General features: G+C 42.2%; 1 protein-coding gene across 10 annotated transcripts in view; it reads left to right on the top strand.

Moving 5' to 3' along the window:
• The window catches only part of SGK3 (serum/glucocorticoid regulated kinase family member 3), a 78,921-nt gene that overhangs the window by 39,716 nt on the left and 17,234 nt on the right, over window positions 1-21,971 (top strand). For all 10 annotated transcript variants that reach the window (XR_012644411.1, XR_012644412.1, XM_074987120.1 and 7 more), the window contains 5 exons: window positions 2,892-2,964; window positions 4,288-4,363; window positions 14,719-14,806; window positions 19,080-19,129; window positions 21,385-21,442. Coding sequence is in view for 8 of the 10 variants with exons in the window: in XM_074987115.1 (XP_074843216.1) it covers window positions 2,892-2,964; window positions 4,288-4,363; window positions 14,719-14,806; window positions 19,080-19,129; window positions 21,385-21,442 (345 nt within the window). In the remaining 2 variants the exon portion in view is untranslated. The remainder of the gene's footprint in view (window positions 1-2,891; window positions 2,965-4,287; window positions 4,364-14,718; window positions 14,807-19,079; window positions 19,130-21,384; window positions 21,443-21,971) is intronic.

Raw genomic sequence — 21,971 nt, 5'->3', positions numbered from 1 at the left:
GAAATGACCCAGTATCAATAGTACTTATCGAAAGAGGGAAAAACAAGTCAGATCAGACAGGGGGATATGAGCCTTTGCCAGAGTCTAATGGGGAGCTATTAACACCCAGGGCAGAGAAGCTGCCTTTGTAAGCTGCGAGCCACTCCCAGTCTCTGTTTAATTGTTGATTAATGGAGTCAAATTTGCAAATAAATTGCAGCTCAGAGATTTCTCTCTCCATTTGATTTTTGAAATTTCTTTGTTTCAGAACTGTCACCCTTAAATCTGCCACTGAGTGTCCAGGGAGATTGAAGTGATCCCCCACAGGCTTCTGTACATTAATGTTCCTGATGTCTGATTTATGTCCATTTATTCTTTTACGGAGAGACTGTCCAGTTTGGCTAGTGTTGGCATTTATTATATTAGTAGATGTGCAGGTAAAGGATCCCCTGTTGGTATAGTTGGTGCTAGTTCCTGTGATGATGATACTGGTGTAGATAGGTGAGCAGAGTTGGCAGCGAGGACCATTGCAGGGGCTGGTTCCAGGCCTAGAGTCACTGGTTTGTGATTTGTAGTGGCTGGTGAGGATTTGTTTAAGGTTGGCAGGCTGTCCATAGGCGAGGACAGACCTGCCTCCCAAGGTCTGTGAGAGTGAAGGATCGTTGTGAAGGATGGGTTGCAGATCACTGATAATGCGCTGGAGAGGCCTTAGGTGGGGGCTGTATGTGATGGTCAGTGGCGTTTTCTTGTTTTCCTTGTGAGCCCTGTCTTGTAGTAGGTGGCCTCTGGGTACCCGTCTGTTTCCTCAGTTCCTTAGCTGGGTATTGTAGTTTGAGGAGAGCTTGGTAAAGGTCTTGTAGGTGTTTGTCTCTGTCTGACAGATCACAGCAAATACGGTTGTACCTTAGTGCCTGGCTGTATGCAATGGATTGTGTAGTGTGCCCTGGATGGAAGCTGGAGGCGTGTAGATAAGCACATCAGCTTTTGTGGACAAAGACCTGCTTCGTTAAATGAATGGGGTGGGGCGGGTCTTTGCCCACGAAAGCTTCACTCTCCAGAAAATCTCTTAGTCTGTAAAGCGCCGCAGGAATTCTCACTGCTTTTGTGGAAACAGCATTACTTTAAACTGACTTTTTTTATTTGCCTCCAGAGGTATCCAGCAATGCCCTGAATGTGTCCATTCTTGCCACTTTCACTTCTGCTGCTCTCCAGGTGTGCTGCACACCGTGTGCCAGCGGCGCAGTGCAGACCATGCTTCCAGAGAGCTTTAGGTCTTGTCCTGCACAGGGTGAAGGCGTCTTCTCTGCAAGAAACTGGTTTTCTCCGCCTCATGTTTTCTGGGGCTCATTCAACCTCTGGAATTTATACCATGTTCTGGGGGTCTGGCTCCCTGACACAGAGATTTTATGGGGCTGGCCCCCCTTCTTAGGTGCACAACTGATTGAAACATGTCGACAGGTTACTCAGTATTCTCTGGGGCTGGCACCCAAGGCACCACGTGCCAGGGGGCTGGCCCCAGGCTGCAGAAATTTTAGGAGGGTGATCCCCCTAAGACACCTTAGGCCAGGGGGCTGGCCCCCTGGCACAGAACTTTCTCTTCCGTACTCATGGAAAGAAGGGAGGGAGTGGGATATTCCAAAGGACTCTGCAGACTGCTTAGCGTGTCAGAGAGGACCTTGCAATACCAAAGGTATTTGATAGTGAATCTTTCCTGCAAGGGAACTAAAGGGGGGTGGGGGCTGCCAGTTCTTAAATTAGAAGAGCAGAAGAAACAGACTCCCAACACTGGTGTATTTGCTGCATCTTCCACCATCTACAAAGTAACTTTTAAACACCTAGGTTTTGTGAGCGTCCAGGAGAATGGAGGGGAAGGTAGAAGCCTTTAGCTCTACTAAGATGTTCTACAATATTATAAACATTTTAGTTTTCCATGAGACATTTTCTGTTTAAACTACTGTATTTTCCTATTCCTTCCATTGTTTGGCCTTCTGCATGGTATTAATACTGTATCTGTAATGCTCTCTGGATACATTTATTTGAAAAAAAGTTCACTCAGGGCATCTCCAAAGGCATTACGATGATGTGTTTTTTTTATTGGTGGGTTAGTTTGCTCCTCAACAGCTAGGGCCAGGTGTCTGAATTGCAGCCACCATGCCTAGGAACTCTTTGCTGTAAAGTTTTAGCAGAAGTTGTAGAGATTGCGTTGCTGTGGTGTAAATCTATATCCTGACTTTCAGGCTGACCCCTCTCCCCCCCCCACACACACATGGAGGAATGACAGAAGTCAGTGAGCCTGGAATTCTACCAGGTTATTCTGTAACAGCGAGGGCGTGGTTTTTGCTCATTGTAGTTGGCTTCGACTTTGGCAAGGATTCACTCACATAAGCCAGTCTCTACTTCTCAGAAGCAGTGACATCATCCAAGCTCTGGACGGTTGTAGGTGTTTGGAAGTGCACTGGGCTCCAAGGACTTCAATCATCATAGTCTTATACACAGAGTTTGTCAATGCCTGTCTTCCTAGCCAGAAAAAAGCTACTTTGCAGGCAGGCTGAGGAGAGGAAAGGAAAAAACAAACCAGGTGAGAGGAGGCAGTAGAACGAGCTTGTCTTACAACAAGGTTGAACTTGTCTCCTAACCAGGTTACAAATTGTAACGCTGGTAAATAGAGCCTAGGCAATTTATTTACAAACTTCAGTTTCCACGCTCCCATTTGTATTAATCCCAACAAAGATGATACTGAAGGCAGAAAAAGTGATGCTAGTCGTCTGGATCCAAATTTTTGGCAACTTGAAGTAAACTATGCCTGCGTTGACCATTTATTTATTTATTTATATATGTGTATCTATATATAGATATTCTTTTTCTGCTTGGAGTCTAAATATGTAAGTACACATATGGTGATTGTTTTTTAGCTGAAGAAGCAATTTCCCACTATGAACCTGAAGATTCCAGCTAAAAGGATATTTGGAGACAATTTTGATCCAGGTAAATTATGACTTGGTTATTCTTTATTTGGGGGTTGAATCTATCTTGCTTATACAAAGTTAAGTTTCCATCGCTCTACCAAGCACTGCAGTGCCATAAGATAGCATTTCCTTGCTATTGAACCAAAGTTAACTTGAAACCAAACAAATGTTCAGTGATTTTGTACAAGACATGCTACACCAAAAGCAGAGCAACAAATAAAATTTTTGAAATATATTTTTCTAATTGTTACCCATTGGTGCTTGCTGGTAGAGTAGCTCTGTAGCTGCTGAATTGAACTGTGCAGGCTACACTCACAGGCATCAGAGTTCAGTCGCCTGGGAATGAGGGTTTGATACTGCACAACTGAAAATAAGGCTGCTGGGATCAGGACTTTGTGCACCCTTCTGTGTATTGGAAAGTAATTTTTTCCCACACCGAGAGAAATGAATTTTGTTATGTGCACCAGTAGGAGGTGATGTGCAATATGGAGGTGATATGTGACAGATCATCTCCCTGTTGGTGCACATAACAAAATTAATGTGGGTGAGGCTGGGGCCAAGGGATGCAGGCCTGAGGCAGAGGGTATGGGTGCAGGAGTGCGAGGACCCTGGCTGGGGTCTTTGGGATGATGCTGGGGTTGAGGGGGCTCAAGGCTGACACAGAAGTTTGGTGTAGAAAGGGTCTGGCTGAGGGTGTGGGCTCTGGGGTAGGGCTGGGGATGGGGGGCTTAGGTCTGGGAGTAAGGTTGCCAACTTGGACAGGCTGGATACCATTGCCACAAATGGTATCCAGTCCTTCTGGTCTGAGAGTTGACAACTCTACCTGGGACAGAAGGTTGGGGTCCAAGAGTTCTGGCTGGAGGTGTGGGCTCTGCAGTGGAGCTGGGCAGAGGGTGAGGTGCAGGTGTGGGGAGCAAGTAGGAGGGCAGATGTGGGTGGGTCAGTTGTCCCCTGGCTACTGCAGGTTTCCACCCTGTATGGCCTGCTGGATGGCTTGCACGGAGCTTAATAGATACCGGTGGGGCCACGCAGCTTACAGAGAAGTCAGTTGGAGAACATACATCTAGGGCATTGTGACTGCGCGCTTTGAATTCTTGAGGCATGAGCACATTTTTGCTTTTTAATTTATACATAATACTGAAATAGTTACATAGAGATTGAAGCTTCTGTACTTTCCCAGCTCATGTATTTTTCCTTGCAAAATCTTCATGTGTAAGCCCATTATAGTCACGCTTCTTGGGTTTACTTTAATGGAAGTTATGTAAAAATGCAAAATTAAGAACTTATTTTGTAGTCAGTTCCTTGAATGATTCTGTCTAACTTCTCTTTCCGCTCCCCCCAGATTTCATTAAACAGAGACGGGCAGGACTGAATGAATTCATTCAAAATTTAGTTAGACAGCCAGAGCTATGCAACCAGTAAGTAGTTTCTCTTCTGTTTTGCAATGGCTATTTAAATGACATGGGGTACAATCCAAAAATGTACAATGACATCTTTAGATGGGTACAAAATGTGTTATCTATGGTAAATGTAAAATGTTGTGTTAGAGGCAAGGTGGGTGTGGTAATAACTTAATGAATGACTTTCTGCTGGGGGCAGAAGCAAGCTTTTGAGCTCTTTGGAGCTGTTCTTCAGGTGACTTCTGTGCAGTACAGAAGCTCTTTCTTCCCCCAGCAGAAGGTGGTACCTTGATAGCTATTAGTTCACCCACCTTCACTGTCTTATTTCCTTGCGACCGGCACAACTACAACAACATAGCAAGCAAATACCATAATACTAACTTATGTCTTAAGATGACATTTATATTTTTCAGAAAGATCTAGAATGATGCAATTTTAAAGTAAACACTTAGCTTGGTTTCGTAAGCCATTTTCAAGTACATGCTCATCACCTTGTAAACACCAGTTTAGCTAAACCTGTACAATCCAATGAGAACACTCACCTGAAATGCTGTTCTTAAACCAAAGTTAGTTTAAACCTCCTAGGCTACATCTGCACTAGCCAGGAACTTGAAACTGGCCTTGCAAGTGGCCATTTCGAAGTTTACTAATGAAGCGCTGAAATACATATTTGGCACCTCATTAGAATGCTGGCAGCTGTGGCACTTCGAAATTGACGCATCTCGCCGCCATGCAGCTCATCCAGAAGGGGCTCCTTTTCCAAAGGACCCTGGCTACTTTGAAGTCCCTTTATTCCCATGAGCAGATAGGCATAAGTGGACTTCGAAGTAGCCGGGGTCCTTTTGAAAAGGAGCCCCGTCTGGACGAGCTGCGTCAATTTTGAAGTGCTGCAGCTGCCAGCATTCTAATGAGGCACTGAATATGTATTTCAGCGCTTCATTAGTAAACTTCAAAATGACTGTTTGCATGTCCATTTCGAAGTTTTTGGCTAGTGTAGACACAGCCCTAATCAGTTTAATTCAAGCCAAAATAAATATCCCCTTCCCAGCCTTCTATCTTGCTTTAAGTAAGCCTGTATACAGCCATCCTCTAGTTAAAGTGATGCAAATCTGAGTATAAACAAATGTGTAGTATTGACTACATTTATATTGCTGCTTTCGTTCACTTACTCCAGTCTGCAATACCTGTGAAATTGTTCTGCTTTTAGCTAGGGCACAAACGTTCTTAAACAAGGGATATTGACATAATTTTCAGTATGCACCCGATACTTTCTGCTTCATGAAAGTTATTATGAGACTTTGTAAACCTGAAAAATGTACTTTTTATCATAAGTATTCTGTATAGTCTTCTTAGTGACAAGTGGAAAAAGCTTTTAGACTTAACAGAAAATCTTTGTGGTGGCACAATTTTCCAGTAAAGGAAAAAGTGTTGGTTCATAGTGGATTGTACCATGGCCTTCAGCTGAAAAATAGTGAAGAGAAGTTTTCAGATAACTAATTGCTGGAACATAAATCTGTCATGTTAATGTGTTAATCAGGAAAACTTCTTTAATTTACATTTAATATCTCAGACTTTTTTTTTTCTTATTCCGGTTCTTGAAACATTCAGCTGTGAAACATTACAGTTTATAGCTTTTTTTATATGTATCTTTTTCCAAAACCAGACACTGTACTATTTTAACATCTGGATCAAAAGCTTTTACTTGAGTACAGGAACAGACCCTTTTTCCTTGAATCTGTTCTGAGAAGCTTAAAAAAAGATTTAACAGCACATAAATTACATTTTGATCTATTTTCATTAATTTCTGACTAAGCCGGTTCAGTGAAGAACAGTGTAAACCACTACACATTTAACCTCTCTAATCTGGAACACTCTTGTCCGGCAAACTTTTGTCCCCACATCCAAACCAATGCACATCTTCGGATGCCACTTGCCCTTTTATGGGTGAGGAGGCTGGTGAGGAGGTGAGGTGGGTGGGCAAGTGGTGTGAAACAGCAAACAGGGAGGCAGGCAGGTGGATGGCAAAGAGAACAGCTGTTGGGGGGCAAGGCGAGTTGAGGAGGTGAGCAGCAGCCAGGTGGGTGCACTGGTCAGATGGTAGGGAGGTTAGGGATGTGTGTGAACTCCAGTAACTTTCTGTAGTTCTTATCTACTATACCACATGATGCATTATGACAAGTACCAGGCTGTTCTCTCTCCAGTCCTGCTTTGGCACACCTGTATTACTGGTGTTGCTGGGAAATAGAGAATTTTTTCTGTTTCCCTGGGTCTGCAAATTTGTCCTTTGACTTTTGTACCAAAAGCCAATCTTCATGCTTCATCCTAGGAACCAACCAATTACTGTAAATCTTTGCCACCATGGATGTAGAGGCCCCGTATGCTAATATTTCACATAAAGGCTGTGTCTACACATGCCCCAAACTTCGAAATGGCCATGCAAATGGCCATTTCGAAGTTTACTAATGAAGCGCTGACATGCATATTCAGCACTTCATTAGCATGCGGGCGGCAGCGGCGCTTCGAAATTGACGAGCCTTGCCGCCGCGCGGCGCGTCCAGACGGGGCTCCTTTTCGAAAGGACGCCACCTTCTTCGAAGTCCCCTTATTCCCATGAGCTCATTGGAATAAGGGGACTTCGAAGTAGGCGGCGTCCTTTCGAAAAGGAGCCCCGTTTGGACGCGCCGCGTGGCGGCAAGGAGCGTCAATTTCGAAGCGCGGCTGCCGCCCGCATGCTAATGAAGCGCTGAATATGCATTTCAGCACTTCATTAGTAAACTTCGAAATGGCCATTTGCATGGCCATTTTGAAGTTTGGGGCACGTGTAGACACAGCCAAAGACAGATTACAAGCAATCAGAAATACCATCCCTGATGCCACCACAGCCAATCTGGTGTCTGACCTCTGTAACTTTGTTCTCACACACAATCATTTCCGATTTGGGGACAATTTATACCTCCAGATTAGTGGAACTGCTATGGGCACCCGCATGGCCTCACAATATGCTAATATATTTATGGCTGACCTGGAACGACGATTCCTCAGCTCTCGTCCCCTATTACCCCTCCTCTACTTAAGATACATTGATGACATCTTTATGATTTGGACCCATGGTACAGAGACTCTAGAAGAATTCCACCGAGACTTTAACAATCTACACCCCACCATCAACTTATGCCTCGATTACAACACACAGGAGATACATTTCTTGGACACTACAGTACTAATCAAGGATGGCCTGATCAGTACCACACTGTACCGAAAACCTACTGATCACTATACTTATCTACACCATTCTAGTTTCCATCCTGCACACATGACTAGATCCATTGTTTACAGTCAAGCTCTTAGATACAATCGCATTTGCTCTGATCCAACTGACAGAGACCAAAAACTACAAGATCTTTAACAAATATTCATAAACCTGAATTACCCACCAGGAGAAGTAAAAAAACAAATTGACAGGGCCAGACGAATACCCAGAGACCAGCTACTCCAAGATCGGCCCAAAAAGCCAAGAACAGGACACCACTGGTCATCACCTACAACCCCCAACTCAGACCACTGCAATGAATTATTAAAGATCTACAGCCTATCCTTAATCAGGATGCCACACTCCAGAAGGCCCTGGATGACATGCCTGTTCTCTCCCACAGACAACCTTCCAACCTTATGAGGATCCTCACTAACAGCCACAGTCTATACCCCAGGAATACCAGTCCTGGAACCTTTCCCTGCAACAAAGCCCGCTGCCAGCTTTGTCCACATATCTTCTCTGGAAATACCATCACTGGACCTAACCAGGTTACTCACAGAATCACAGGCACTTTCTCATGCTCCTCTAGTAACATCATATATGCCATCATGTGCCAACAATGCCCAGATGCTTTGTATATTGAACAGACTTCTAACTCCCTTAGACAAAGGGTTAATCGGCACAAAACAGACATCAAAACACTCCAGATCCACAAATCAGTTAGTCAACAGTTTAATGGAATGGGGCATTTTATTAATGACCTAAAGGTATGTGTGTTACTGGAAAAAGAATTTTCGCACCGTTCTGGAAAGGGAAACAGCCGAGCTGGCTTTTATATTCAAATTTGGCACATTAACACATGGTTTAAGCTGGGACGGGAACTTTCTGAGTCACTATAGGGGCTCATCTGCATACTTGGCTTAATCTAATTCTTGATCTTCCCGCCCACCCCCACCCCTCCACTCTCTGATTTGCTCACCTTGATTCTTTTTCTGATTTGTCCTCCTTGCTTACTGCTTTTGGTTCTCTGTGTCTTAAATATTGAGTCTGTTCTGGTCTGGCTATGGTCTGAAGAAGTGGGTCTGTCCCAGGAAAGCTCACCTAATAAAGTATTTTGCTAGTCTTTAAAGTGCTACTTGACTGTTTTTTGTTTTGTAAATTAGGTTGTGAAAGATGGGATACTAAGCTATATGGACCATTGACCTATCATGGTAGTTCCTATGTGGATTAGCTTTAGAATCCCAGTTTTTAATGTTTTGCTTTATTTCAAAGAGAATTTTCTCTCACCCGCAGACTATAGGTGTGTCGCAAAAAAGCTTCAAAAGAGATGGAAGATGTGATCTGACATTTCTGCCTTTCTGGTTCCTAATCTAGAAAAGGAGGCAAGGAATTCTTCTGTTAGTACAGTTGAGCCCTAATCCATTGAGCAGCTCTTTAAATCAGGCTGTCCTCCCCCTCAGCTGTAGGCCTTTACTGAAAAGATAATGTGCGCACTTGTCTATCTGAACATTCTTTTAAGAAGCAGCTTAAAACCAAGTGCATAAAATAGAATGCATTAAAGGCTTAGCGCAGTTCAAAAATAATTCTAATAGCTCCTTAAGGAAAACTAGAACACAGTGTAACTCCACTCGATGACTTTACGATGGCAGTGTCCTCTATGTGAAATAAACTGCCAATTTCTGCGGTGAGAGACATGAACAATGGTCATTTTAGAAAAGAAAATGGGTACGCGTGGTTCCAGCGTTAAGTGAGCAAAAGCAAATAGAACATAACTGGATCCCAGTCATTGTGTGTTAGCTGTGATCTATCATCATCTACTACACCACAACGTCTTACTGCTTTCGGCTTGTGTTTTAGAAAATACCACAAAATCAGCATAGTCCTCCCTCACAGTGCATCATGTTCAGATAGGGTTTATTTTGAGCTGAGGGAGCTCATCACTGGCACTAAGAGTAGTGCTTTTCTGCACATGTTTTTGTGGGCATTGGGCTTGGCGTATGTTATGGAAGGTCAGGGGCTAGATGTAAGATACTTTGGTGGAGGACTGGGGCCACAGGTGGGAGAGAGTTCATGGAACCTCCCTGTCAGAGGATAGCTGCCTTATGCTATTGGTTCTGCAACAACGTTCCCTCTAATTTTTTCTGTTCTTATGCAGAATAAATTTAATGTGAATGACCAGTAGAAACTTGTGCTGCAAGCTGTGGACTCTTTGCTAATCAGCTGAACAATATTTGAATCTCTCCTGGGTGGACACCCAAGTGCTCATCTTACAGGGAACACAGTTCTGCTGTTGTTTTCCCCTTAACCCTTTTTTTAAAACCAGGAGGGAAATTCTTCTAGGGTCTTGCTGTGTGTTTAGTGTCTCCTTTGAAATGGGTGTATAATTTTTATTTTGTTAATCTAGGTATCTGAGTTTATGGCAGGAGCAGCTTTTGTAGTTATTTTGTGACATTAGTCTACAAAGTCATGTATTTTAAAAGTCTCTTACTGTATATTTGCACAAGAGCTCAATGGGACCCTATTTTGCTTCATGGTACAGCTAATTCATAACATGCTGTAATCATTCTGGAGCTGTTATGTTATCTTGTAACTATAACCAGGGCCCATTAAACCCCTCATCTCCAATACAAATTTGTAGTTTGGAGCAATTGAGATCATAGACTTAAGGATCCGGACAAAAGGAAGAGAGGTGAGCAGTAACATACAGACCCTCGATTTCAGAAGAGCAGACTTTGACTCCCTGAGAGAACTAATGGGCAGGATCCCTTGGGAAATGAAAATGAAGGGGAAGAGAGTTCAGGAGAACTGGCACTATTGTAAAGAAGTCTTACTGAAGGCTCAGGAACAAACCATCCCCCTACATAGTAAGAAATGCAAACATGGTAGGTGACCAGCTTGGCTTAACAGGGAAATCCGTAGTCAGCTTAAACTCAGAAAGGATGCATACAAGAAATGGAAACGTGGACAGTTGACGAAGGAGGAGTATAAACATATGGCTGGAGAATGCTGGGGAGTAATCAGGAAAGTGAAAGCACAGTTGGAACTGCAGCTGGCAAGGGATGTGAAGAGTAACAAGAAGGGTTTCTACAAGCATGTTAACAATAAATGGGTTATCAGAGACGGTGTGCGGCCGTTACTGGATGAGAAAGGTGACCTAGTGATAGATAATGTAGGAAAAGCTGAAGTACTCCAATGCTTTTTTTGCCTCAGTCTTCGTGGACAAAGTCAACTCCCACATGATGATCCTAGACCATGCAGTATGGGAAGGTGGAAGACAGCTGTCTGTGGGGAAGGAACAAGTTCTGAGCCATCTAGAAAAACTAGATGTACACAAATCCATGGGTCTGGATTTAATCCACCCAAGAGTACTGAGGGAATAGGCAGATGTTGTTGCTGAACCTTTGGCCATTATCTTTGAAGACTCTTGGAGATCAGGAGAGATCCTGGATGACTGGAAAAAGACAAATGTAGTGCCCATCTTTAAAAAAGGAAAGGAGGACAATCCAAGGAACTATAGACCGGTCAACCTTACCTCAATCCCTGGGAAAATAATGGAGGGGATCCTCAAGGAATCCATTTTGGAGCACTTGGAAGAGGGAGAAGTGATCAAAAGTAGCCACCATGGATTCACCAGGGGCAAGTCCTGTCTGACCAGTCTGATTAGGTTCTATGACAAGATAACAGGCTCTATGGACATGGGGAAGTCAGTGGATGTGATACACCTTGACTTCAGCAAAGCTTTTGGTACGGTCTCCCACAACATTCTCATCCATAAGTCAAGGAAATATGGATTGGATCCTTGGATTATAAGATGTATAGAAAGCTGGCTTGACGGTGGGGTCCAATGGGTAATGGTCAATGGTTCAATATCTGGATGACGGTTAGTTTCAAGCGGAGTGCCGCAAGGCTTGGTTCTGGGGCCGGTGCTGTTCAACATCTTTATTAATTACCTGGATGAGGGACTGGATTGCACCCTCAGCAAGTTTGCAGATGACACAAAATTAGGGGGAAGAGGTAGATATGTTGGAGGGTAGAGAGAATCCAGAGTGATCTGGAAAAATTGGAGGATTGGGCCAAAAGAAATCTGATGTGGTTTAACAAGGAGAAATGTAGAGTCCTGCACCTGGGGCAGAAGAATCCCAAGCATTGTTATAGGCTGGGGAACGACTAGCTCAGCAGCAGTATGATGAAAAGGGACCTAGGGGTTATGGTGGATGAAAGGCTGGATATGAGTAAACAGTGTGCCCTTGTAGCCAAGAAAGCTAATGGCATACTAGGATGCATTAGGAGGAGCATTTTGAGCAGATCTAGAGAAGTGGTTGTTCCCCTCTATTCGGCACTGGTGAGGTCACATCTGGAATATTGTGTCCAGTTTTGGGCCCCCCAGTATAAAAAAGTTGTGGATGTGCTGGAGCAGGCTCAGCAGAGGGCAACAAAAATGATCAAGAGGCTTGAGCACATGACCTATGAGGATAGGCTGAGGGATTTGGGCGTGTTTAGTTTACAGAAGAGAAGACTTAGGGGTGATTTAATAGCAGCCTTCAACTTCCTGAAGGGGAGCTCTAAAGAGGAGGATGAGAAACTGTTCTTAGTGGTGTCAGATGGCAGAACAAGGAGTAATGGTCTGAAGTTGATGAGGGAGAGGTGTACGATGGATATTAGGAAAAACTACTTCACCAGGAGGGTGGTGAAGCACTGGAATGTGTTGTCTAGAGAGGTGGTGGATTCTCCATCCTTCAAGGTTTAAGTCCAGGCTTGACAAGGTCCTGGGTGGGATGACTTGAAACACGGGGCTGGACTAGATGACCTTCTGAGGTCCCTTCCAGCCCTATGATTCCATGATCCTAATTGTGAAATATCATGGAAATTCAAAAGTGCACAATATGGATTCACTGTGACATAAGAGAGTGCACTATGTGCTATGCATTCATACATCAGTAATGTTAAAATACATTGTAAGCAATTTATATTAGCAGGTTTTCAATTGTCTTAACACAATATGAGTAATTGGAGTAGTGGCCCATTAAGAAATTCTTTCATGTTTCAACTTTGTCGTTCCACATCTAGTATGTAATTTCAAGGACACCTTTGGGTGGCATAAAATCAATAAAGTGTTTTAAGACTTCATATTAAAACAAGCTCACATCAAATTAATAGTATGTGCAGTAACTTATTTTTAGCTTTTTAAAAGGAAAAGAACATCCCACTTACATGTACATATGCACACATTTCTCCTGGACTAATCACAGGTACCTAAAATACATCCTGATGTAGATGTTAAAGGGGGCTGTGAGAACAAAATGGAAATGCTGATGGGATTTTGCAACAGACATAGTGCATTCAGTGCTGTGTATATGTCATTCTCCACATTCAGTATAGAATGTTGAGGCACACATGGGATCTGCCTTGACAGTCCCTGAAGATAATATTCCCAGTCTGTTACTCAATGAAGGGATTTCTTTACATCAAGACTTGCCAGTATCAAACAATGCAGTTAAAATACAGGATTCTACCAATATGCATGAGGGAAAGGAAATTATATAATATCCCTTATCCGGGATGTATGCTAGAACTGGAGTTCTCGGTCTTTTTCTTTGAACCCCCACCCCATGCTATAAAAGTACAGTGTCCCACCTGTGCTGCAACAGATGGTTTTCTGCATATAAAAGCCAGAGCTGGCATTAGAGGGTAACAAGCAGGGCATTTTCCTGGGGCCCCACGCCACAGGAGAAATACAAAACTAAATTTCTCAGGCTTCTGCTTCAGCCTCGGGTGCAGGGCTCTGTGTTGCAGTCCCATGCTGGGGTCTTTGGCTTTCTGTCCTTGGCTCCAGGGAGTCTAACACCTGGTCATGCTTGGTGGCCCTCATGAAACCTGCTTGTGCTCCCGCTCCCTCAGGGCCCTGAGAACTACTGTTTTAGCAAACAAATAATGTCTGTTCATTCTATATCGGGTAGCAAATTCTCAATTTTAGAAAATTGAAATTGAAAATGACACACTGATGCCAAAAGTGTTAGAAAAGAAATTGGTTTTTCAGTGGTATTTCACAAGATAACAACCCATTACAGACACTGGTGGAGGAGGTGGGAATCTTAGTTCCTATTTGTATCGCTGAAAGTGTCTCGCTGAATGCTACCTGCAATTTTTTCATGTTTATCTCTTTCAATTTGGCAAGTCACTGAAAGTGCAAAAATTGTATAGTCTGCATATGCTGGTGTGTATGCTCAGCTGTACAGCTGTGTCTACATGGTGAGTTAGGAGTGCTTCCCTGTTTGCTTGGAGAAAATAATAAGGAAGTGTTACTTTTTCCTCAGACCACAAGAACATGATGGGGCCACCCAATGAAATTGATAGGCAGCAAGCTTGAAACAAAGGGAAGTGTTTATTCGCACAGTGCAAAGTTCAGCTGTGAAACTCTTTGACAGAGGATGTTGTGAAGGCCAAGTTTATAACACGTCAAAAAAGAACTAGTTAAGTCCGTGGAGGAGAGGTCCATCAATGGCGATTAGCAAGGGTGGTGTAAAGAGGCAGTAGCCTCTGTTGGTCAGAAATTGAGAATAGGTGACCTGGGATGGATCACCTGACGATTGCCTATTGTTTGTTCCCTTTGGGGCACCTGGCATTAGTCACTGTCGGTGAGGATACTAGGGTAACTGGACCATTTGATCTGACCCAGTATGCCTGTTCTTGTGTTCCTAGACATACCTGTGCTTCCTCTCGTCTGAGTTAGTGCCATAAAAATAGTAGAATGGGTAGCAGCATCACAGGGCTACCTGTGCTGAATACAAACCAGTCTGAATCCTGTAGGTGTGCATTCAGCACAGCTAAGCTGTACTTCCGCTGCCTGTGCTACTCTCAGCTATGCTGTTTTTAATGTGCTAGCACAGTTGGAAGCTAGCATTAAGTACAAGTCTGTCTGAGCTGGGAATTGTACCTGTATCTCTTCGTGTAGACGGAGTGCATTGCAAGTACCCATACAGCCAATTTGTTGAAGATTGTTTAACTAACAAATGTATAACACAAACTTGTGGTGAATATGAAAGACGTTTTTCTTCCGTAATAATGAGTTGCAAATTCATTTAGATTACTGTTGTCCTAAAAGGTTTGTTTGTTTCTCTAGCCCAGATGTCAGAGCATTTCTTCAGATGGACAACCCAAAGCATCAGTCATATCCATCTGAAGATGAGGATGAAAGGAACAATCAGAAGGTAACATAGTCAATTAGAACTGAGTAGAAGAATAGTACTCATATGCTTTCGGACAAATTGTAGCTACGTGAAAGGCAGTTTTATATGTATTGTAACTTTCAACAAAATAAGTGTTTTTCCAATAGGTTCATTCCAACAAGGCCATTCTTGTGTTCTTAGATTCCTCCCTGTTCCTTTCCAATAAGAGTCACATTTTTTTCCTAAAATATGAACAGCAAAGACACGTACCCTTGACAGAAATGGATACGATTTTTAGATATAATAAGTGTTGACCATCTCATTTGCCCCAATTTGCTAGAAGAGCTACGCTTCAGGTTATAGTCAATTTGAAATCACTGTTTAGATCATCTGTAGACCTGGTGAGAGATTTCTAGCAAAGAGAAGGATTGGAGGATCAAATAGTTAAAATGCTTAATAACTAAAAAAGGAGAATCTAACTGAAAAATGTTCGAAGTCATTTTAATATTATGATCGTACAAAATTTTCAACTTTGATTCACAGTTTACTGCGGGTTTTGAAACTTCAGTCTCTCACTAAAGCCACTCTGTTAGTTTTAGAATTGTTCTAAATCAAAGCCCATTTAGGGACTGTTGTTGTAAGAACTTCTAAGTAAAGGTACTACTTTAAGAATTGGTAGAAAAAATTGTCTGGCTGGGTAGAATAATTTTTATCTATTCTGTATTTCTAATGTCCTGATGGCAAAGATTATTGACATACAAAAGTAATTTAATGTTCTTGTGGCCTGAATCAACAGCCACAAAAGTCACTTTTTTCCAGTGCATTTCACTGGACATGGAATCTTTCATTGTACTTTAAAAAATAAATTTTCCTGCGCCCTAATTGATAAGATCAGTTTCCTGATATAGTTTTCAGTGCTGCACATTTTAGAGTTACTGGGTCTCCCAAATCAACAAATAAATTTTGTATCATTTATTTCTATGCTGTTCCTTGCTTAAACACTCAGATCTTTGGAGGAAGAGGAATTACTTCAGTTTACAGTGGCAAGAGGTTACATTCTCAATAGAAATGAGGGCTTCTATTTTTTAATTAGGCTTTTCTTGATCTTAAGATTTCTGTTGAAGTTGTAGCAACAAATACAACTTAGTCTCAATAATGGATGTGCGTGTTCAACTTTTTTACCCACCATAAAATACCACCAAGCACAATTGGAATATCTTATAATTTTTTCCTTAATGTTCATCATATTCCTGCTTAACATTCTTCTACTTTGTTATGGTGCAGAAATTGTATAAATGGGGGCAAAAAAAATAAAATTGATCAGAATATATCAGTCATGAAAGTGTGGCGACTTCAAATATTCATTTAATCTTACAGGGAAGTGTCCTGCAGCACTTACACAATATATTTATATTTATATGTATTTAATATATGTATTTAATGTATTTAAATATATGTATTTAATCAAAGATTCTTAAGACTAGTCTTCTAGTCCAGTGCCCTGCACTCGAGGCACAGCTAAGTACTGTAGACCGTCCCGGGTGGATGTTTGTTTAACCCCTTAAAAATCTCCAATGATGGAGATTACACAATCTTCCTGGGCAATTTATTTCAGTTCTTAACTACCCTACCTGAAGTTTTTCCTAATGTTCTACACTGCCCTTGTTGCAATTTGAGCCCATTGCCTCTTGTCCTTTGAAGTTAAGGAGAATAATTTTTCTCCCTCCGCCTTGTAACCACCTTTTAAACACTTGAAAACTGTTATGTTTCCTTGTTTTCTCTCCTCCAAACTGAGCAAAACACAGGTTTTAAAGTCTTCTCTCATAGTTTTTCTAGACCTTGAATCATTTCTTCTGCTCCTCTTTGAACTTTATCCAATTTGTCCATTGTCTTTGAAATGAGGCACCCAAAAGTAAACACAGTACACCAGTTGAGTGACCAGAAGTGGACCCAGATCTGATCCCTTTGGGTCCCCACCTGATATGCCTTTCCAGCTCAGCTGTAAACCACAATAAATACTCTCTGGGAACACTTGTCCAACTAGTTAGGCACCCATCTTATAGCAGCTAGGTTGCATTTCCCTACTTTTCTTCTGAGAAGGTCTTTTAGGACCATAGCAGAAGCCTTACTTAAAAGCAACTGCTTTTCCCTGCTCAGCAGGGCTTGTTATGCTGTCAAAGACAGCTAGCTATCAGGTTGGTTTGACATGGTTTGTTCTTGAAAGATCACTGCTGACTCTTATCACCTTATCTTTTAAGGGTTTGCAAATTGATTTCTTAGTTATGTGCTCCATATATCTTTCCCTGGTACTGAAGTTAAGCAGACTGGTCTGTAATTCCTGAGGTTGTCCTTATTCCCCTTCAACACTATATTTTCCATTTTCCAGTCCTCTGGACTCTCAACATGTCTGTTGTAACTTTTCATAGATAATTGCTAATGGCTCAGATACCTCCTCAGTTAGCTCCTTGAGTATTCTAGAATGTATTTCATCAAGCCCAGGTGACTTGATGGTATCTACCTTGTCCAAGCAATTTTAACATTCTTTTCCTATTTTAGCCTCTAATTCTCAGAGCTCTGCAAATGTCTACTCATAGATCCACTGATTTGTAGGGCTCTATTCCCAAGAGACACTGAGGTCATTGAAGAAGAATGTGGCCTCTTCACTGCCAGGAGCCAGTGCCTGTTCCAGCAGCTTCTCCTAGCTATGTGGCTGTGCCACCCCACGCCATCACATCTCCTATCTGGTGGCATACAGCCCTGCTGTTGGCAGAGCTGAGGACAGTACAGCCACATGGCTTGGGGAAGTGTGCTGGCTACTGGCAATGATGGAACCACATTCCTCTCCATTGGCCTTGGTGTCTCTTGAGAGTAGATCCCTGAAGATCAGGAAATACCAATGTCAGAGGATATCCTCATCTGTGGGTAGACATTTGCACCAGGGACCGTGCAGGTCTCCACGTTTTCACTGTCATTCTTTGTTAGATGTTCAATTGCTACTCAATTTTTTGGTGGAAAGTGAAACAAAAAAACTCATTTTAGTTCTTTTGCCGTTTTCCACATTTTCTGTTACTGGTGTTTTCTCTTCATTGAGTAATGGTCCCCCTTAAGATTTCAAAAATGTTCTCTTAATTGTCTACCATAATTCAGCATAGCATTTTCTCCTCTCCTGCTTGATGCAAGTTCCAAGCATCATAATTGAGTTTAAAACTTGTTGAAAGCTTTGAGATTCCCATATGAACCTATTGACTAGTCATGTTTTTACGTGCACACGCAAAAATTAAAGGTACTTAGTTCAGAGCAAATTGTGTGAAGCCTGTGGTAGAAATTAAAGTGCTTCAGTAATTGGTCTGTTTATTAGATGAACCTGACCAATAAAATGAGTAAGGAAAAGGGTCTCAACAAATATGTAGCAACTTGTCTGAAAAATGTTGACTTGTTAAAATGGCAAATTAGTTTACATGAAAAATGTAAGTACAATGTATAATTAACTCTTGTGTGTAGTTCAGTGCTGGATTGTAATTATTTCCAGAGTCACCCTCAGGATTTTTACATTCCTATTTTGTGACTCTCCTGTTGGCTTCCTGCCCTCCACTGTCCCCAAATCTTGTCTCAAACTAAGTAAGATTTTCCTCGGGTCAATACTCAAACATTTTTGTTTTGAATAAAGATGAGAGGAAACAAATTTGGGGAGAGATCTGAAATGGGAAGAGCTTTTTCCTCTCCCTGTACTGTATATGCTCTGTGTTGGGATGTGTTTTGGCACTGGCAACATCCTTGCAGTTACTGGAACTGGAATAATTAACCTTGTGTGTCAGATTATCAAAGGCTGACAACAGCTTTTTAACACAATGTCTTTAACTGGGCTGGCATAAGCAGTGTTTATTTTTATAATGCACTGGCAAGAGTGAAGTGGATTTGAAAATTAAATATCCAGAGAATATTCCTGGAGTCTAACCATTTGAAAATGGGTGGAATTTTGGACATTGTTACTTGTTAAAAGGGCTGAGACTTAAAATTCTGTTTGTAACCTTGCCATCTGTATTTGAATGTAAGCCTGTATTACCTTTTATGCTTTGAAACTGTCTGTTTAACCCATCATGTTAAAAGGAAACTCATAGTCTGATACTTTGAACTTTTTCTGAATATATTTACAAATATTACATAAGAATAGTGAAATATAAATGTAGAGATGGTTTGAGCTAATTGAATATTTTGAAATGAGTAGTAGCTGAAGGATAAGAGATGGGATTTCCTTTTTAACGTGTTAACAAATTCAAACTGTTCTGAAACTTTTTTTTTTTTCCCTTTCCTACAGCTAAACTCTACCTCACAGAATATCAACCTGGGACCATCTGGAAATCCTCAGTAGGTTTTAGTTAAATATAAACTAAAAGTTAGACTTCAACTGCTAACTATATGAAGTGTCCTCCAGATATGTACCTCTATTTGCTACTTTGTGCAACTTGAGAGGAAGCAAAGGTTCTAACTCCTCATTAAGTAAATATCATGGAGATTAGTTGTACCCTGTCTTCTTTTTTTAAGCATAGTCAACAGATTCTTTATCAGGAATGTACCCCAAACAAATGTGAGATGTGTATAATAGCTGTACAAATAGCTTCATATAAACAATAGAAGGAAAACATGAAAGCATTTAAGAGTGGGAGAGATTATCTTTATAATATGCAAATGAAGTGCCTCTCCCTTCTACCTCAGGGAGCAGCCAGCAGAGTTGCTGAGATCCTGAAGAAGCAGACACCTTTTTGGATTTTTTTTATTTCCTGTTCTCTTCTTCTCGCCCCTCCTTCATCCCCACCCCCTGATTTATCTTATCCAAAGGGTTTTGAAACCTAAGTGTCATGGGTGGGACAGATAACATGCAGGCAAGATGACTGTTCCTCCTTGGAATTCCATGGCAGCAATTTTAAAATATACCCCAGCAGACAAGACTCTTGAGGTCATCAACTCCTAAGGCTTGCACAGAATCACAGCTTGTCCCTCTGTTATATGACTGAGGGAAGAGTTGTAGGGACAGAATTTGTCCATAGCAACCTTCACACAGCCTTGAGAAGCCCCACTGTCTCCTTTTCCATTTTCTAAGGCTCTGATTTAAATTGTTTCTTTTTCCTCATTCTTCTTTCACTAAAAGAATTTGGTTTGGAGTCTGTCTGTGGCTTGTCTTACTTGACCAAAAGTATTGGAGCTGTGACTCCTCAGGGGAAGAAATATCCACTCAGCAGAGCTCCCAGCCTCTCTTAGCCTAGAGAGCAAAAGGGATGTTTCTTCATTTCTCAAGTAGAACAGATTTTTGATCTGAAGTTGTGTGTAGAACCACTGTGTTGATGAAAACAAGTCAACCTAGTAAACCTGTTTTCTGTTGGTATAAACTATTTTTCTAAAAATCTATTTGCCTCAGATGCCTAAATGGCCTCCTCAAGGATTGAGCTTACACCCCTGGGTTTACAAGGCCAGTGCTCAAACCACTGAGCTATACCTCTCTCTTTTTATTAATGTCAAACTTATGAACTGTAGTATAGGGAGCTATATAATGTTGATGTGACAAACCACAATCAGTATGTCTTTCCTCTCCTTCTGGCACATTCTCTACAGCTCCTGTTCTGATCTGCCCCAGCTGCCTCATCCTTTTCACCTTTCCTCTGATTTTCTGCTTAGAACGCCTGCAGCTTTCCTTATTGATTGTATTATGCCACTGAGGGAGAACGTAGGGCTTTATATATCATGTCCCAAACCCTTTTTCTAGTGTAATCAATAAGAGGGCAGCAAATAGAAAGCGGATGGTGGTCCTTGTAAGGTAATTGTGGATTTGGAAGGCAAGAGTCATGTGAAGAATGAAGGTTGGAAAGCCAAGGGATGGAGCAGCACCTGAATGCCAAATGCTTCTGAATACCTGTGCCTGTGAGAGAGAGGGAGTTCTAGGAGGAAAGTAGGGTAGGCAGTGAGGAGGAAGAGGTGCAGATACCAAAGCTTAGGAGAAGAAATCTGAGGGACGGAAAACTCAGCTAGATAAGATAAAGTGCCAGTCAAAGAAAAAAGATGCTAAAAAAGATGTAAAGAACAGAGTGGGGGAGGGGTGGGAGAAAGGAGAGAGAGTTAATTTCTTCTCCTTCCCCGTTTTCAAGTCTGTCTTAAGAGTCAGATGGCCTTTTTCAAGCATAGAGTGCTCCACAAGGAAAGAGAGGGATTGCAGGGGGAACCTAGCCTCTTTGAAAAAGGGACTAGAATGAACTTGAGACGGGGAGGGGCACACAGAGGAGAAAAGAACAAAGAGCAGAGAAGTGTGGAGAATAAACTTCAGGGGAAGTCTGTTTCATCAGTTTTATTTAAATTGTAACACTGGTACATTGTATTTCCCTGGCAGAAAACAGGAATTGAAAGAGGGAAGTGTTTGATGGTAGGTTCTGAAAAGGAGCTGGTGTGGGGAACCTCCAAGCTCCTAGCTGTCAGTCTTAAGTGGGCCGTGGTGTGTAGGAGAATAGCGGCTCACATCAGCACTCTTCCTTTGCAGTTTAAGTGCTTGTTTAAATATGCTGAGCACTGTGTAAAATTGTGAAGCTGATATTTTCTGCCCTGCGTAACCTTCCTCCTTTCTGAATCGCTTTCAGCGCTAAGCCAACAGACTTCGACTTCCTGAAAGTTATTGGGAAAGGCAGCTTTGGCAAGGTGAGCTTTTTTTTACCTTTCCTCATGCTGACTGACCTGCACAGTGGCACTAATGTTGGTGAACACTGGGAAATGGCACTCACAAGTTCAGGGCTGGATTAAGGCAACTTGGGGCCCACAGCACTCAAGGGCCCCCCTTTGGTTTCACCCTTACAGTCTATCGCTCCAAGTCACTGTCCTTTGAACTTGGAGTAGGAGTGGCATGGAAACCACTCAACTCCTGACCCAAGAGCAGCAGCAAGGTTTTACTATCATTGGAGCAGGTAGGGGGTCTACTTCCTCAGAGACGCAAGGGTGGCAGAAGGGAGGCACCTCAGTATTGGTGTTCCTGCTGCTGCGTTATCAGCTGGGTGGGAATGTGGGACTTAATCAACACTTCCTACCACACACCCAGTTCTCTCTTGGGGTGGTGTTTGGCTGGGCCAGAGCAGTGTATCTTTGTGGCAGCACCCTCTTAAGAGAGATGGAGCAGTTTTGGTACTACTGTTCAAGATTCTTTAGTCACCTTTCCAAACATTTCTCCACAACC

This window comes from Carettochelys insculpta, chromosome 2 (genome assembly GCF_033958435.1).
Source record: "Carettochelys insculpta isolate YL-2023 chromosome 2, ASM3395843v1, whole genome shotgun sequence".
NCBI lineage: Eukaryota > Metazoa > Chordata > Testudines > Carettochelyidae > Carettochelys > Carettochelys insculpta.
This window is presented reverse-complemented; position numbering and strand designations above follow the sequence as displayed.